The 19,933-nt window shown below is 39.1% G+C and overlaps 2 protein-coding genes across 2 annotated transcripts in view; both read right to left on the bottom strand.

Annotated features, from left to right (window-relative positions):
- Twin (twin) overlaps nt 1-19,933 on the bottom strand; it is a 133,734-nt gene that overhangs the window by 89,518 nt on the left and 24,283 nt on the right. The window lies entirely within an intron of this gene.
- On the bottom strand, nt 14,765-18,638 carry LOC110375356 (uncharacterized). The gene has a single exon (XM_021333435.3). The coding sequence runs from the start codon at nt 18,409-18,411 to the stop codon at nt 16,999-17,001; it is 1,413 nt and encodes a 470-aa protein (XP_021189110.3). The 5' UTR covers nt 18,412-18,638; the 3' UTR covers nt 14,765-16,998.

Genomic DNA, 19,933 nt, shown 5'->3' with positions numbered 1-19,933 from the left:
TTCCCAGTTTTATTTATGAATATTTCTTCATAAAACTTTAGCCAAACCGAAGACTATGACTATGGCAGGAAGCAAGTAGTGAATTTTCATGTGTCACCCCTGAATGACTTCGACGTCATAAAAAGTTAAAAGACTTTCGAATGTTCGTACAAGTCGGAAATTTCACCTTGTCCACAAAGTATGCATATGCAGTTAACCTTTTTCCCATGGTGCTTCTCGTCTCGTTTTACACAAGAAACCGTTGAGTACTTCTACCCGTCGATAATTAATTCTGTCCTGGGCTACTTATGTTACGACCGAGTAGAAACCACAGCGCCCTGTAGTGGTCAAAGAACATGTTCGATCGTTCTCGTATCAGTCATTTAACTTTGCTCCAATTTCACTGGCTACTATACTCCAATACTACCGGTAGAACTTCTTGCTCAGATGAAAATTAATTCGTTAATGGCAGGGAGCGGGCTGGATTCCCTAGTTGAGTAACTACAGGTCTCGAGTGGTGTATTTTTCATTGATAGTAGCTGCGTATCTCGTGTCTAGCCATCAATTTTGCAACTGAACACTACGTACAATAATGGCACATAATCAGATCGTAATACTACTCATATCTCATTGTGTGGAACTATGAATTACAGAACGAATATGCCACCCTCCTTTGACAAGCACATCCATTTACTAGGTCTCTGGGCGTCTTGAGATTAAGGTAATGTTACAGGTATAAAGTGGAAACCTTACGAGACCGGAAACATATTGAAACGATGCATTCAGAATATCCACAAATAACCACAACCCTTTCTTTGTATATAGGTAGTGTTAAGTAGGATTAACTGGTAGTTTTAAAGGGTCCATCGAGATCCGTGCGGTTACCGTCAACGGACACCGCGGAAGGGCTCCGGTATCGAGCACTCATAAATCAAGCAGCACATCGCCCCCGGCAGTCTGCCCTGACCCTGCTGCCTTTGTTTACCCACTACGTTACTTTACTGATCACCTTCAGATAAAAGATGTTTAAGAGCATACAATTTAAACGATATCCTGCTGAATATTTATGTTGGTTCGTATCTACTTCGACTATCGACAAAAAACGACATACCCTTTTAACATGAATGGATTCAAAGACTTTTTGTCAGCACTGACCTCGGCGCGTTTTCGATAATCGACGTCACACTCACAACCGATACAATCGCCACCTAAAAGGCCATAATGGGAGTGCGGCGATGCAGCGTCGCGATCGTAATCAACCGAGGCCGGTTGGCCGGTGTGTTGCTCCAGCGTCGCTGGCTGTGTAGTGCGTTTCCAACTTGGTCAGATTGTACTGTTCGCTGAATCGGCCGCGTGCTGATTCAGATCGAGGTCTGCCGGGTCGCTGGGCATCGCAACTCGCTAGTTTGCGATGCCCGCGGATCGATTATCGCGCGTCACGAATTGCTGGCGAATCAGGGTATGCACCACACGCAACATCGACTGTCGCAAATAACCAAATATCTTTCTTTAAATAAATATTTAATTAGCAGCAAAACTGTTCAACAGTTTTCCTTAGGGGGATATAATAACATAACTACTCTATAGACTTTGTCAATTGACAATGCAAATTGTTAGCCATAGCTATAGATTTTATGTATGAGCCAACCGATATCTATTAACCCACTATACCAAGCAACTACTGGTAAGAGAAACCTCATAGGAACAAATCAATCAAGGAGATGGGGCACAGACCTCTATGTACAGGCATTATCTTCCCAATTGAGGCGATCATGTAACAATATCCATTAACAATCAATCAGGTCCAGTGGATAGCAATTACAGCCTACGGCAAATACATCTTTATATTTGTATAGAACATCGCGCCAGATTATATGGCAACATAATGAAAATATAGTGCAATCATAGACTGATGTCATTTCAAATTGCTTGGCCTGAGGAGGTGAATATCGACGATTATTACAGGCCTTCGATCAGTCCTGTGTGTGTCCGGTATCAGTGATACGTCGATTCCCGCAGGGGCCAACATATTCGTTTATTGTTGTTTGCAAATAAACGGTTTAGTCCATCCATGAGACGCAGAAGTATGGAACTAATGTTACCCGTCATGTACGGTGTCAGTTCAGACGGCTCGCCCGGGGGGTTGCGTAACAGCCTAACAATAGTCATTAGCAATCAATCAGGCCGACTCTGGTGGGTGGCTCAGAAGGCTCGCCTCTAAAATTGGCCCTTGCGGTAACGTTGAGAAACGTTGTTTGCCGTGCTATAACGTGATATAGACATATACTTAGTTACATGCTCGTGATCGATCTGGTACTTTCAATTTTGGTCAGCATAAAACTCGAGCGCCAACCGCACACCTCAACGAGATGATGCGATGAACACAGGGTTTTATCGAAATTGTGGGCAAAGATACGTCGATTGCTGTGGTTGGCGGCACGCGTTCTGAACACGTACGGGCAATTGAAAACAGCTCCGGTTATTGCGGGAAATTCAGGGGAATCGAGATGCAATTGATGCTGCCGGCCATACTGCACAATATATTAGACGGGAGTGTCGCTTCTCACGTCACGCCTCTGGTCGCCGGAGGTGTCAGACGGGATGTGCAGTTAACCTAAACGGAAAAGCAATTTTGTCTGGAGAATCCGAAATTTCCTAGAAGCTGCCATAAAGTGGCAAATATGGCAGATTTCAAATTCCGTCGTTGAAAAAGCGACTGTAAATGTAATTAAGGAGGACACAGCGATATAATGACAACTTTATTATGTTAGGAATCTCCCGGACCTTATGTACTGTGAGGGTTATTAACCTGAAGCGTTCATTATAAACGTCCGGTGGTCACGCGTTGCGTATCGAGGTACATGGGATATTGCGGCATAAAACTGTACATATCCACAAGTACATTTACCGTAAATAATATCCAGTCAACGGTTAAAAAATATGTCAACTCCCAAAAACGGAGGATCGCGCTGTGGAATTTTAATCGATGTCATGCTTCGAATGTGGCCCAAGAAGAAAAAAGGTCTGTCCCTTGGCGCTTGGAGTAGGGCATTATCACGCATCATCGAATTCAAAGGATTACCTGTCGAATTTTGATGTTCGAATTATGTAGCTGATTTATTAAACGAAGCGTGTTGTAAGACTTCTTTATATGGCGCGACGACCAGCTATTGCCTCACAAGACTTTCTGATTGATACCGTACAATTAATTTAAGGCATTTAACGTGCCGCTTTTTTTGTTGTATAAATACCACGATTCTTCTCAACATCATTAACAACATTTATATTTTGATTCACGCTGTTTAAAATACCCTAAATGGGTTGTTCTTTCTATAGGAGTGGCTTTAATAAAAAGTCATGAATGATGTATAGCATGGCGGTTATCGTTGTAATAGATCCATCCTATTAGTATTGTTTTGTTGGTAGTTTCTTTCGATATAATATCAACAAGAAACAATAGGGCGGTTCAGGCCGTCCGTCGCGCGTCGCCCGTGGGAAGATGCGAGATAACGCCACAATCGTACTTTCATTCGATCACGCATGATTTAAGTGCGAACAACACTACAATGGTAGCAAAAAGTCACGTATGTCACTACATAATAATGGCCCGTATGTTTTTGATAGCTACTGCACACTTCAACATTCTACAGACAAACTAAAATTATTAGAATTAAATACACATAAGGGTTAGTAACTAATCAAATTAACTTTAGCTATTTATATGCTTCATAAACAGCACTACAAAACAGGTAGCTATGTAAAATAGTCATGTAAGCACGAGTGCCAAAAACCTTGGCATGCCATCCATTTCATTATTAACAGTGAAGCAGTTCAGGGACGCGAAGGCATCCCCTCAAGTTTGACTACGTTATAAAAGTCGTATAAAGTAGACAAATTCGGTAGGAACACCTACATGACATGACTGCCGTGTGTTGCCAAAGCGGCGATATCGCCGGGGTCACCGACAACCCCTCGGCAACGACCAAACTGTGACGAGTCACGCCACTCTAAGCTCCGATTTGTCATTGTACAGTGTGCTACATTGATTTTTGACAGCATAAAGGACTTGTTAAATGCCATGATGTCTGGCTTACTGTTTTAATTGTTAAATACAAACTACATATAAAATACCTACTAATGGCGTTCAGAACAAAGAAAGAGGCAGCTTAATAATTAGGGCCTTTCAGATAAAACGAAATGCATCAAAAGAATTTACTAATAATATGATAAATAATGTTGTCTCATTAGTCTAGTGGCGACATGCAGACGAATTGAATGTGTTGTAACAGAGATAAAACTGGAATAAATTGTGAAAGCTGACAAACGTGAGAAACTAACACGGAATCTCCGGTTAATTGAGAAAGAAATTCTCTATTCGTATGGATTCCTGCAGTAATCAGCATCCAGCGTGCTGTTTCATTAACATTAAATAAATCAAATTAATAGTGCACATCCTTTCTTCACAGCTATAACGAGATAAAGCCTTTAATTGAACAAATTAAACTTTATCAATTACTTTCATATATTTACTCGTACTGAGTAAAGAGTTCGATAAATAATCGTTAGTGGTTTAATAACTAAATAAATAAAAAGCAATCGAAAGATCTAGATGAGCATTTAAATGGTGAAATCAGCCAGATAAATTAATTATCATGGTCAATCCGTGGGCATCTGAATGAGCAATTGTCTTTATTTATATGACTGTACCTGTAATCCAATATTTATTGCAAGGATTTCGAACACAGTCGTATGAAATGTATTTACAATCCTTTTTAGTTTATGCTTGCCTACATTAATACGCAAGATGCATATTTAAAACCAAACCAAGCTTGAAAGACACGAATGCTTATCTGATTCAGAACTTTAAAAGAAATAAGACGAATATATTATCTTATTTTTGCATTTTAGTCTATGCTTAGATATTTAATTTTATGGATTGTTAATTAAAAGAAGCTATAAAAAGTCATATCTTAATTGAAACGTTAAACATTTTATAGACGAATATAAAGGTGTTCGGACATTTATCGTCTTGTCATTAGAACTGGGACGCGAAAGAATATTAAATCTCAAAAGGAAACCAAGGATAAGAAAACAAAGAGGAAAAAGTCAAACAACAAATATATCTGTACGCGTAATGGAAACTACTATCAACACCCACTTTTATGTACCGTTGTTTCGCTACAGACTTCTGCCATTAGAGCCTTTTTTCTCTGTCCTTTTCATCCGACATACTGACTCCTTTTATTTTCCTCAATTTGTGAAACTTTCTGCTGATAAACGCATTCTTTTACTTTAGCAAAAATGTTGAACATTTTGCTTCTGGAAATATGAGATGTTTTTGGAAAAGTAGAAAGGTTTGTTTGAAGGTATCACGTGTGTGCAATTTGAAACATTTCTGCACGTGGTGCACGAAAATAGATATTCTGCGCTTTTGGTCTATAAATTTGTCGGCGTGGAAGCGAGGGTTGGTATTATTTAGCTGGAGCTTTCATAACAAACGTTTTAGCTGCCAGTAACGAGCGATAAATCTAGTTTCAGTGCGAGGTCGATCAGTATGAAATCGCTACCGGCTGTGGTTTCACTAATGCGTACACTGCGCAGTAACCCGTTTGACCACAAAGCGCCAATGCTATCTATAAAAAAATATACAAGACATTTTTTTTAATATTGGTTGCCTTTAATACCGACCTAAAACAAGGCGCCACTGGTTATTTTGGTGTAACATTTATGTTCTGTTGCGGCTGCAAAATTCCTAAACAATATTTATTTAAATCGGTTTCCAAAATTACAATGTTCAGCTGAAAACGTGACTTCAAGCCGTGCTTCCGTCTGTAATACTTAGAAAAGCTTAAGCAATATAGCAACAAAGTGTTTTTTAAAGTTCTTACCTAAATGTCTCAATTTTGGTTCAACGAATAAAATCTGACCGCGCAGTGTGTCGTAAAAAACAAGCTCTTGCGTTGTTTCGGGAACGAGGTTGTTGTAACAAAAATCCAAATAAAGTTTTGTGACTATCGAGTATTTATAACAGCGGTCCAGTTTCGACTTTGCCCAAAAGTCATTACTTAGGTAAATGGGACAGCGGTTAGTAACCTAGACATAGTGGCTCGACCTGAACGACGCGTATCATTACTCACCAACATTGACATTTACGACCGTGTTTTGATTCTGAACGTATAAAAAAGTTCTTCCAGCAATTTTTCAAACGACGAAAGAGCCGCTATGTTAATATTATGTATTCAAAAACATAGAAAATAAAGTAACTCATTGACACAACAACGATAAGATTGTGTGCTCGCTTTATTGGTATTACGAAAAGCTTTCATTACACGCACTGTTCAATATACAGATGAAATCACCACGAGGCGGAACGATCGAAACTCGTCCCAATATTCATTATGTTTAGGGTTTGAATTTCCGTTATCTAACTGTAGGCATTGAACTGTTACGTAACGTATATGATATCACGTTGCGGGGTAAACGATCCGACCTTCCACACGCATCGGTGGACTTTCCCGCAACACGACTACATTAGATACTTATGTTTATGACAAACATTCGCTATCTACAATATCATGGATACCATTAACCGAATAAGGGTAACAAATATTACTTTTTATTCATCAGCAGACTTTCGTCAATTGTACATTGTATGTGTTGATAATTTTCGTTTACTTCCAGGATAATCAACATTAAATTCATTTTCAATTTTCTCGACTAGAGCTTGACAAAAATGAACACTTAAGTAAAGAAGATAACGATTCTACTCCAGAATAACTGGTAGTAAGCAAATTCTGATTACAAATGCGATATCTACATAATTTGATTGCACTTATGCTAATAATATTAAAGCCGCAGATGAAAATCTTGTCTTTGAATAAGGATATCTATTGGACGGTAACTAACTTTCTCTAAACGTTGTATTATACGACTCCTAACACAGTGGTGCATAATTTTGTGTCAGATATAACTTGCACGAAGGTTCCTCTGCTAAGGCATTTAATTATAATTCCAATAATTCCAGACGATGCGATATTAAATAAACATGGAAGCAATTGGCTGCAAAGTTTATTATACGTCAAGCCATGCGTTTGTAGGTCGCACACGCAATGCCGAGGGCAATTCAATTAAAACGTCTCATCCCCTCACACTTGTCTCAATCTTAGAAAGTCGTCAACGTAATATGTTGATAGAGCCATTTGTCCGAATGTAAAAATAAATACTGGTAAGTTTTTACGCAAACATTTTAGTCTCTGTAACAAAGCTCTCTGCGCAAACACTTCTAACATGTTTGCTTGTTCCAAAAACATGTTTTTTCTCAAGTGTAAAGTGATGTCGATTAAAGTATTGACAGTATTGGGATTACAAATAATTCCGATTCAGCACTGTTCTAAACGGATAAATTGAGACAACTGCATGTCTAGTTTTAAACATTAACCTTTTCAGAAACCGCGCGTCCATTCTCTCTAATAGAGAAACGAGCTGAACTTTCCACAAACTATTCCTAAATAGGAATCACGTGTCCTCGGGCCCCCACGTGTCGGGTATCTCTCCTGCAAAGTCACGTGTTCTCGCTTAGGAGCCAGGAGCCAAACCGCTGCTATTTCTGTACCCGACTCATCTCTCAATTTGTTACTTGCTGGATAATGACGTCCTTTTTATAAAACAAAATTATTCAATAACTGTTTTGTTTGGACGTTGATATATTTCATTATGTGCAATGTAACAATGAACATAATTGCATTTAGAATGTATTATTAGAATGCTTAATTCATGTAATGGTAATGAGACGTATTTTCCGTGGATGCATCGGTAGTTTATCTATACGTGCACTCGTGTGTAGCTCTTGGCAATCAATCAGTTACTGTTTAAAGCCCGAAGCTAAGCAGATTAACATAATGGCATGCTGTTTATTCCGTTAATGAAATAAGAGATATGCCTCGAACGTCATTATCTATTCTACATGTAGGTATATCTTGGAATATAGACGATGATGTTTGTATGAGTAGTTGATATCTAAATCTCGAATGACCTGAAACACTTAAAATCTCAAGGCTAATGGGCTAATTTCAGAGTGCTTTATCAGGCACTTAGGTCCTTGTAACGTCTGAAAGCCGCGGCCGATCAAATAAGGAAGAAGATAACGGTGACCTCTTAGCATCTGTTATCGCGTGTTGTGTCTTACGGTGATAGCGACGTAATCTCGGAACGGATTCATAAAGCTCCAGCTTTATCTGTCCTTACTTCCCAACTGTTTGATACTCGTTATACTGGAGCCTTGATAAAAGCCTCTAAATTAATACCGACATAGCAACACCAGGCGTGTTTCGGATAATTACCGTTATCTTATTTGATGTAAAAGCAAACAAAAATTGTCTTGTCGTAAATGATAATAATATTACGAAGCCAGACGAATTCATTCCAAGTTCAAGATCTTTAAGTAAAGATAACATAAAGACAATTTGCATAGATTCTTAAAACTAAACCACTCAACATTCAAATTGGACGTTGTATATTTAAGCTCCGAAAAGAAACTTCATAGCCCAAAAATCGATCCTCTGACATCAGACAGATATCAAGATGGCAAAGTTTTTATATTCGATATTTTGAATATTTTTGGCGGTTTTAAGATTGAAGATGTATTAGGATTTGGAAAGCTCATTGACTGAGCACATCGAGGTGACGCACCATCCCGGAGGCATCAGTTGCCGGCACGAGACAGAATCAATCGCGCCGAGAGAGCAGCTAAACAACTTTCTCACAGCTCGCGTATCGACGCGGGACCGGTGCGTACGAGTGCGGTCGACGACGCATAAAGCAAACTAACAGCGTTTTTAGCCATAACCATGAGTTCTGAAGGACCTTTCAAGAGTCGGATTAGGCGTCACTAAATGGATAGACCTAGTCTCAAAAGTTTTGCTCTGGATTTAGTAGAACATCTCTGAAACAGTGAACCATTTCTGGAAAAAAAACTATTACTATACCAAGACAAGATTAAATATTCCGCTTGTATCTTATAGATAAGATACGTAAATTAAAGTAACAGTCTTCACGGCACCATTCTAGAGCGACAAAAATGCCAGTTTATTGAAATAAAACAGCAATAAAACTCAGTCACCTTTTATTAATAAAAGCGGTTAATCACTTTGTTGTTCGTCGCAATTAAAAAAATGGTCGCGTTTCCTATTCATTGACTTTCACGTTTCACATTCATCAAGTGATCAAAGTAAATCGAGGTTCCTTTGATCTGTGCATCTTTGAGAGATTTCTATGTTTAGAAATCAATATACCTTCCAATTCTCGGGTAGGTATTGCCTGGATCAATAGCGACGTAAATGTTTTGTAGCCAGCGGTCAATTAAAACATAATTTACAAGTAGAATAAGCAATGACGGGTAATTAATTAACGAATGAATGCTATACGCTCATGTCTTGACACACACTCGCTAAGTGCAAGAACATCGGGAAACGCAACACTATATCGGCTTTCTCTTGCGACTCGAACAGCTTTATCGGCTCGCGCCCATAGAAAACTGCCAGGAGAAAATTATGAAATCACACCATCGAGCTGCACGGAGCACCGCGCCCGTCGCAGACTTACACAAATGAAACTTTATTTGCTACGCCCGCTTTATATTGTAACGGTTTACTTTCATATATTTATAGCGATATTATTCGCTTCTTCCTCAGCGTGGGCTTGCGCCGAGATAAACTTTCATGAGCATGCAGATACATCTCGCGATTCAAGGAAGTGATCATACCAAAACGAACAACGGAGAAATTGTTATTACTGTGAGGTGGCTGAATTTAATTCTTCCTTAATTAATATGGGCCTTTAGATGTTTTTTGATGTATAAAGAAAATACGAACAAAGATAATTCGAATACATCTGGAACATTAATGCCTTTATGAGTAATGACAAAGTTCAAAAATTTTGATTGTACTTTATCGGTTTTATAAAAGGCCCGGTTGAACGATCTGTTAATGTGATGTTTTTAAGACACAAAGAAAAGATTAATTGTTATTTAGGTTCAACGATTTATGTTGTTGTTTTGATTATTGGACTTATTTCAGTAGATTGGCGATAGTTGGGACAAAAGAAATATTGTCTTAATCTTATTAATCAGAAGGCATGAATTGAGGGCATCAAAATATATTGTTGTAAGAAATAATGATGTGAATAAATCACAAATTACGATCATGTTGTAACATTTCGAAATAAAACGACGCACGTTGGAATGGTAATGGAAATCAGCGTGTAATTCTCTATAATCCGTACACAATGGTTAAGATGATTTGTTATTAAAACCGGACCGGTTTGGATGCGTCGAGACCGCATGACGTTCAGCCCTGAATACTTCATTAGATGACTAAACGGAATTGTTAATAAACGACAGAGAGGTGCAATATATAATCAGACACAATAGATTTGCACATCATGCGAGGATCTTGTTTGACTTGACGGTCATCCAGAATTCTGCTCTATAATTATTTGGAGCACTCGGTCATTTTCATTTTTTATTTGAATTCAATATAATGTGAAGTCCATAAAAGATTCATAATGTATTGTGTATTGAAATGTTGCGCAATTCATGTCAAGAATAATGACCTATTAAGTACCTCATATCAGTCAACAAACAATTTAATTATTCAATTACAATTACACGGGTCAAATGAAGCCAGTAGGCTTCCAAACTCGCGCGTTACGTAGAAGCAAAATGTATTTTAATTTTCACCGTAACATAAATCATTGAACATTTAACATTAATCGCGTGAAGACATGCGATTTAACACTGCGCCGATACAAATCGTACGTACGGTCATAAGAAAAATTGTTTTTTGTGTTTTTATTTCTCTCATAACGATGATTTGCACGATCCTCGGCAGTACGTCGACCCAGCTGCAGCATCCACCACAACTTTTAAATTAAATTGTCCATCCGATAGTCGTTTGTCTTCAAATATGTCTCGGCGTGTGAACAAACGAGGTTCGCTCATTGTTTCTTTTTTGTGCTAAAAAGGTTCATTAGCACTTACACTTAGTTTAAAACAAAAGGATTTAAATCATTTGCTCAGAGTTTATGTATATTCATCTACAATTTACCCAAATAATGTATTTGGAGCAAACACTCTTGGCTTTTGCGGTAAAGGCTACCGGACGCAGAAGCGGTGCTAAGCCTGGCATTAGTGTGCCCAATTAGAAAAGCATTGCTACACGCTTAAGTATATTGTTTGGGCTGTAACAGAACAACGACTTTGAACTGAAGAAAAACATAATCTTTGTTTGTTGCGATAAAGGAGCGGACGTGTTTCGTGGCTTTAATTGAATTTTGATACATTTATTCGATTAGACATTTAAATTGAACTTTTAAAAAATGGTGCCGCCCAAGAATCCGACCAACCTACAAAGGATTAGGAGATAAAGAATCTTTTTTTACTAACTCGTTTGTGAACATAAACAAATCACTGGTTATAAATCTTTCCCTATCGCCAGATCAATATAAAGGCGTCGATCTCCTTTCCCACGAGAATGAACTTTTCAAAGGCAAGGAAGTCAGTTTTCTACATAGAGGAGATCAAATCTGTTCGAGCATATAATATTAATCCGGTGCGGTGCGGTAAGGCGTCATATCTTGCCGGGCGAGTGAAAGCCGCGTGAAACTTCCGAACGGAAGCCAGCCGGCTTTCTACCCCGCCTCCTGTCGCAGGCGAAGAAAACTAACCCTGAACAACTACTGCCGCATAGATAGGGCGTTGACAGCTATGCGGTTTACGATCCCATTTAAGTGTAAAATGTAATACAACACTAAACTTTCCACGGTACAATGTTGTGAAAAGTATAAGAACTCGTTTCTGAAGTTAATATACGACTGCTAAATCTTTTCGCTAACTTCCTTACTTTATCGAAGTTTGAATATATTTCTAAGGTATTATACCGTGGCTTGGAAAGACGTTCTTTCTGCACCGTAATAATTCAGTCACAAGTTTCGCAGAATATTTGATAAAAAATTCTTGTATGATCGAATTCACTATTGATATTGGATAGCTGCAATGTCTGCTGCATATTTAATATTTAAAGTGCGGCCGTAGCTGCTTCCGCTATCGAAGAGTGTTCGAGGACTCCAATTATTTCCTGCATATTTCAAAATTGGCAGATGTTATGAAGTTCCAATTGTGATTTGCAAGTCAATCACTTTAGACAACCTCTATAAATACATTACGAACTCGATGTCATTGCCCGTCGTTATTTCAACGAAACCTTTTACTGAAATTATTTACCTGCATGTTCATAACGATGTAGGTACATACATATAGGTATGTTCACTTAACTCCTAAGTACACCTAAATTCGATCGCGTGCGCAAGCGCAGGCCCTAATAGAAAATAAAGCCATAACGTAACATTACGGGCCATAAAGCATTCGCAAACCCTCAGAACGACAAGGAAACAACGCAGAACCAAGCATCGTATGTTCCACGGCTATTACGCGTAACATTGTCTACATGGTGTTATGTTTACCTTACATTGTCGAGACAATAATATACAAGTGGCGATTTTCTATAGCGAGCGAGCCAAGGTCACCCGCCACGTGCGATCGTCCATTGTATTGTGTGAACAGAGTTGCTTGATTTAAATTATTCTACTCTTTTCTGTACATTGCATGTTTGATGTCGACATAATTAATTTCCTCGAAAATTGGCCTTTGGGATAATTATTTTGGTCATGTGAATGCATAATGAAGTGGTCTAGCAATTTGTTTGCGAAAGGAAATGACATATTTGAACGTCCATGAACGTTTATTTAATTAGTGTACAATACTCTTAATTTGTAGGTTTTGCAATGCACGATTAAAGTTAAGGGCAGTTGACCAACTTGGATGATGTAAAATCGATTTACATTACATTTTCCTCCTACACTATTCATACCTCAACATTTCTACATCCGAGCCCAATTTTTACGGCGTCCTCTAAATCCTAAAAGGTCAGGGAGTGGATCCTAAGTTGGCAATAAATATAAGTTAGTGTATCCGCAGTAGCGTCACATAATGTCAGTATAACAAAGCTGTGCCTTGTAGCAAGTGTCGCAACGGCAATAAAACTGTAATAATGTCCGCGCAGAAACAGTAATGCGCCGTAATAACGCGTGATATGTGAAGTTGCGTAAACAAATAACTGAATGTACGATAACATTGCCAGATTTATGAGATCAACTCGAATTTGTGCTCCAGATTCGTGGATTACGAGATGTGTGAGCAATCTGCATTTGATGTAGTTGCTACAATTGTATTGCTAGAACATTCTGTCATTAATCTTCTTACAAATTTTCAGTTCAGTTTAGATTGTTAAATTACATAAGGCCTACCTATAAACCAATTACCTATATAAAAAGGTAAATATTTTACATATTGTTCTATGTTCACATGTAAATTGCAACAACCATAACGAAATATTTTTACTTCTAAACCTAAGCGAATATGATATTTACGTTTAGGTACAAAAATTTTAGATAAGCGTAGACCGTGCACGCAAATGTAAAATAAAACCTAGAAACTGGTGTTCACACTTCAAATACTGCAATTTAATATTTTGCAAAAAATAACTCCAGCGATTCATAACAAGCGCTAAAGAGTATGATTGACAGTGTCTCGAGGATACATAGAGGTTAAATTTTTAAATATGCAAAGTGTGGACTGTAATATCTGTAGTTAGACGGCAGTGACACCTGATAAATCGACAGTCTTGAAACAAAAACGCTTCCAGAACGAGCGCAGTATTGAATTACATCTACGTATTGCGTTGGCTGCGGTTGCCAAATTGATTACGAAAAAAAAAAGAAGCGTATGCTGCATGAAGTTTCCTGGAATAATTAACAACAGTGTTGAGACAATCGAATATATCAGTAAGCTGACGTGCAACAAACACGTGTTACAAATGCAATTTTCGCAGTTTCATGTAAGAGCAATAACCATAAAAATGTTAAAGCAAACATTCGTGACATTGACCAAGACGTCCTTGTGAGCGTTCTATACTGTTCAAATGTTTAACAAATGGCTTCATATCAAACGTTTTGAATACACGTAACAAAACAAGATAAGTACCTATAAAATATTGTTTTTCAGAAACATTGGACAAAAGTTTTAATCTTCACGTTGTGTAATAGTTTTTCCTTGTCATAAAAAGCCTATCATGTACGCGAATCAACTGTATTTAAATATGAGATTAAAATAAGAGTGAAGACACTAAAGCAAACTAGATAGAACTATTAAAGTAGCTTTCTCTTTATTCAAATAATGATCTGTTCAATCAGCATCGCAATCGAAGTGATTACCTAACGTTTCTGCCGGTCGAGTTTAGTTAACAATTCGCACCCAAACGTGTCCGTTGCAAACGAGAGCACAATGGTACATGCGTAACCGAGTACCAGCTGTTGTACCACAATAGAGAGTAGCTTTGGAGTTACGCAAACACTTCTACTTTGTTTACAAACTATGTTTTGAATTTTCTTTTGCCAGCCTCTTAAGTATCGATAGTTTCCTTATTGTGTTGCTTGTAGCTATGATTCATGACAATCAAAGCTTTGTAACGTAACGCGGTCAATACTTTTTCGTTTTTTTCTTTTACATTGTTGCATAATGTAAATGGATTCTGCGTACCTACATTTCCAAATGATGCCATTGGCTGTACTAAAATAAATCGCTAACAACAAACTGTTGAAATAAGCGTTCAAATACACGTGTATAACTAACCAGTATATCGAAAAACATATCAAATTGAAATAAAACAACCACTTTTACATCAGGACATGGTAATTTATTGTACAAAAATAGTGTGCGAGCGTGAACTCATGCCTCACAACATACACAAACAAATATTAAACCTAGATTTTATGTATAAAATGCATTCACTCAGTATGTTAGACATAGCCTATTTTTGTTTATAATATAGTGAGGAGTATCGTTGAGTTTTACAACCACGTTTGCCACGCCCCATATAAATCCCAACACAACAACAGACTAGGGCGTGTTTGTTTATTCGATACAGACGAGAACATTACAGCACATTAAATATCAGACGTAATAACAAGTGCAGCTATCTAATCCGATTACTTATCGTTTGTAGTCAAAGCAACACTAGACGTATCGTCACGTAATAAAGAAGCTATTGCCCCCTTCCTTTTCGATAAAAAGTTTACATACTATGAAGGAAGCCCAACTTCAAGGTGTTCGGTTATAGTTTAACGCACAAATAATTAAGGCACAGATAAATAACCCAATCCCTGAATGTACGCATTAAAACTGAATTTAAAGAAGATAAGGCGTTGTAATAACTCCTCGTCTTCGCCCGAGTCTGTCGTAGAGATAAAAAAAGTGAAGCAAAAACCAATTTATCATGTCGTCCCACGCACGCGCCGAGCAATATAAGCAAACATACATAAAAAATAAAAACGTAAAACATAGAAACAGCCCGTAGAGTGTAAAACCCAACGATAGAGACTGCGTACAACTGTACGGTCCATGAATAACTTAGTTATATTCACATTATCTACATTATTATGGAACTTTATCTGGCATCACCTACTCCGCTGTACCCTTGCATAAACAAAAAGACAGACAAACATGCGGAAAAGGAAGAATTCTATTCGCCGGTAAGCAATGGATTTTACGATACTTTTTACAACTTACATATTAAATGATAATACTATCACGTTATTAATTTATTTCATGACGGATAATAAAATGTTACGATAGGTAGTTTTATTTGGACCTTGACAATGTCGTGCCGTAAATAAAATATTAAGTGGTAACTGAAGCACTGTCGCAAAAGCAATCCATTTAGAATTATATGTCCAACTAACTTATAGCGCATTTTCAGGCACGGTACGGAAAAGTTTAAGTCACGTAACTGCAGGAAATAATAGTAATTTCAACACTAACAAAGATTTGCGATCGCGGCGATGAAACGTGATGTAAAGTGCAAATAATGATAAAGATGATGAGCTGTGTTGACGATAATGACTTCAATGACTATGATAATGATACTTTCGTGAATTTTATGGTCGGACGTGATGGATGCAATGGTCAAACGTGCTCATCGCTTACGATATTATAATAACTCTAATACCTAACAGTCGCTTCATCGTTCGGACGTGACGAATGCTTGTTTTATAAAGGCTTAATTAGAAATACTGATAAGCACATTAAGATCGATAGATTCTTAGATAAGAGCTCGACTGCCGGTTTTCGAGTCCGCTTTTGTTTGGTGGACTGAATATTCATGTTAAGCATAATAGCTGGAGAGAGTCAAGACTTAGTTGGAATGAAAAAAGTCATTAGTGGTATGAAACGGTGTGCGCGCGCACGAGGCGCCACCCGGAACGGCGCGCGCGGTGAAAACCGCGGGAAACCGCAATAGTGAGCGCGCAGCCGCAGCGCGAGAACCGTGTCAGTAGTGTGAAACGCTAATTGCACACGGCGAGTTATGGCGCGCCGGGCCTGCAACATCGCTGCACTCGCTCGTTTCACTAAATTGCAATTGATTTATAATATATCATATATTGCTATCTTGACTGCGTGCACAACTTCGACAGAAACATTTCTGAACCACGTTCAGTTACTAACTGTACGTGAATCCACCGATCATACATTAATTCTGACATCGACGCCTACTGGGAAACTTCCAATAACTCATTCATTATAAGTTCAGACTTTTAACGTTGATGAACACATTTGACTTATCCGCCTAACAAAAGAGTAATAAACGGCGAATAATAAACTTCAACGTGTAACCAGATAAAGTCCCCCGTCAGTTTCCTACGCTATTGTTATCAATAAATTAATTATAGAATCTACAGGAAACCGATTCGGAGATCTCAATTTTAGTGGGCCTTGGATAGTGAGACGCTCCGTGCATGCCTCGCTGAGACAATTTGAGTCCAGCTCAAATGGCGAGCGTAGAGCCACCTGGACTGCTCGACAACACTAAAGTTCCACTTAACATATCGCGCTACTCGAACACGAGTACCTCAGGCAGTTACTAAGGCTAAATCACAAATGTTGCGCGAGGGCTCGCCAGCTACGAATGCCGATGAACACCCCGTCTCAGACACATCCTCACTGTTTTTGCCATCTGGTTTAACACTAGCGTCAACTCTGTTGTTGTTATTCACCGCACTATTCACTTTAAGATCTTTGCCCGCGATACATCTGTTCACAGCACTTTCACTTTTATCAGCGAAGAAGGAACGACGGTCGGAGTTCGTAGCCGGGGGCGAGGTCGAAAACAACTTGATTTCCAGGTCACGGTGGCCGTTCATCGAGGTGACGATTTCGGAGGAAATGTCTAGTGCGAGGGGCGACCGAGGTTCCGGCGAGCTAGCCCTTCTCGTTGGTGGGAACAATGAATAAAGATTAGGGGCGGAATATGTTTCGCTTGTATTAATCTCTCGTCGTTCCGGAACCCGCGATGAAGGATCGCTCCAGCTACGTCGTAAAGTCGTATCAACTCCTCTCTTACCCAAAGGGCCAACTACTTTCATAGATTCTTCCAATTTCGTAGGTGCGAAATCACCACAAGAATTTTCATCCAGCAAATCCGCGATTGAATCTGCATCCCAAATTTGCCCCACAGGATCACACAGACGACACTGACATGAACTCACTGCAGATTCCGCAGGTGAAGCAGCCTCAGCCAGGCCAAATCGGGTCGCTTCTAAAGCCTCACCTAATGCTGAAACTCGGTACGTTTCCGGTACTGGTTCTGGGTACTCTAACACTTTTACATCCAAACGATAAGGCAAAGACATTTCCCGACAGTAAGTATCCTCATATATTCCATGTGAAGAAGTTAAGCCCGACACCGCACAATGATCAACATCACCGAGATCCAAAGCAGCCGTGGTTAAATCATGCGGTACGATATTATTAGGTTTTCTATCCTTTTTACGTCGTTTTCGTGGTTTGATAATCCTTGGCAACATAGTCTCTGAGTTGGTCGAGCCGGAACTTTCATCGCTCGCGACACTGACCGCATCCGTGTTGTTGTTGCGTCCGCCTCGCGTGGAACGCGCTTGCTGCTGTTGATTGCGCGGCCTGTTTCCCTCAGGTGCATCACACCGGTCTCTAGTGACATGCTCCGCTTGTGCAAGTGGCCGATGGTTGCGCTGCTCCGGTGCAGTGGTGTACTTTCGTCGGTCGTGCCTGTTTTGTATGATGAGGGGTGCTCCTTGTGCGTGCATAGCTAACTTGGAAACTGGTGTATTCCGGGCCTGCGGTGGTGCACGCCCCGCCATCGATATGAGCGGGGCGCCGAGCCATGCATTCGGATGTGGTACGCCATAGGGCGGATAGTAGGGCGGCGGGAAACCCGGTGCGGTGGCAGCATACTGGGGGCGAGCGGGTTCGCGGCGCCCTAAGGCGGCGCGCTCGCCCGGACTCATCACGCTAAAGGGGGCGTTTAACCCATATTCATGAAAATACGTTTCACTGTCACGGTAAAAGTCCGAGTTGCAACGCGATGTCGTAATCGTACACTAACATCTGAGGCGAGTAGCGGAATGCGCGCGTGCTATCGCCGCGACTGTCGGCAGAATACTGGAGTGAATGAGTGCGGTGCGAGCCGGCGGCGGGCGCGAGTGTTGAGTGGGAGCGCCGCTGACTCGACGAGCCACGCGCCTATCGTTTGTGGCGTCGATGCACCGGAAAACTTTACAACCCTAATCGCTTTACAATTAAACCGCTCGACATTGTTTACTTTCCTTGCGGTGTTCGGAAAAAAGAAACTTTTGATTGTTAATTTAAATGCTAACGAAGCAGATAAAACTGTAGCTGGGTTTTTTGTTTTCATTAATTTGTGTTATGTATTTATTTTATAGCACGAGCGTAAAGAAAAAAAATTACGGTTTTTATGTAAAAATTGCAACTGCGGCATATTGTTGTAAAATCAAGTTTATGTAATGGAATAAATCTCTGTAAGAGTACTTACGGCTTTCCCCGGACAGTTTAAGGGGCAGCGTTATCTTACCTGTAACAATAAAACAACGACTATTAAAGTGAAACACCGACACATAAGGAACTTAGGGTGTCCTTAAAGTGGCATTATAAGTTTTACGTTTTAATGATAAAGCACCTTAGTAAAATTCGTTTATAGGGTAGTAAATTGTTTCGAAAAGTGCTTTACATGAATGGGTGTTTAATGTAACACTTTCTTGCCCGGGTGACAATGTGTCAAATAAAATAAATTCAACAGCAATATGAACTAATAAAAAATGTGTTACAGATATTTTTTTTTTTTTTTAGTTACCGTATTTTGTGCTTGGATAGTTACGCGAGGAAAAAAAGTATTTCAAATGCTTTTGTCATAAAATCTTAGGTCACCCATTGTTTTTTAATCCTTTGAGCTAATAAAAATATACTAATGCAAAAAAGACATAATTTTGAGAATATCGCAATCTTTAAACCTAACAAATCCAATTCAAGATTTTTCTAGAACATATTTACCAACATCGTCTATGTTTGTAAATATGTTCTGTTTTATAGCAAACTTTTATTTGTCACCATAACTCATAAATTGATATAGCTATCTATTGAATTATAACCATTTTTATTTTATTATAGAAACCTTTCAAAAAAATCGCATCATTCAAAACCTACGACAGTCATTCTACATCAATAAGAAGGTTTAAAGGTATTATCTTCTTTGTCATGCCCGTGACGTGTCCATCGACCTCTGAAGCCTCGGCGCTTGTGCCAGAGGGACGGTGAAAGTGAACTGCATGAGTCAGACCTCTCTCTCGATAAACGTCAGCTTTGTGCATATTATCGTGTGTAGCTTGCGTACTATTGTGTACTTAACTGATTGCTGGGAGCATTTTAACTTAAACTTTTAAAAAATAATGGACTAATTTTGAGGCACGTTCTCTAAGAAGCTATAGAGAGAGTGAATAAGCCCAAAAATAATTT

The sequence above is a fragment of the Helicoverpa armigera genome, chromosome 14 (assembly GCF_030705265.1).
Source record: "Helicoverpa armigera isolate CAAS_96S chromosome 14, ASM3070526v1, whole genome shotgun sequence".
Taxonomy (NCBI): domain Eukaryota; kingdom Metazoa; phylum Arthropoda; class Insecta; order Lepidoptera; family Noctuidae; genus Helicoverpa; species Helicoverpa armigera.
The sequence above is the reverse complement of the archived record's forward strand: the minus strand, read 5'-3'. Positions and strand labels throughout refer to the sequence as shown.

Excerpts from the sequence above, each read along its gene's own strand:
- LOC110375356 (XM_021333435.3), bottom strand. The coding sequence starts at position 18,411 with ATGAGTCCGGGCGAGCGCGCCGCCTTAGGGCGCCGCGAACCCGCTCGC.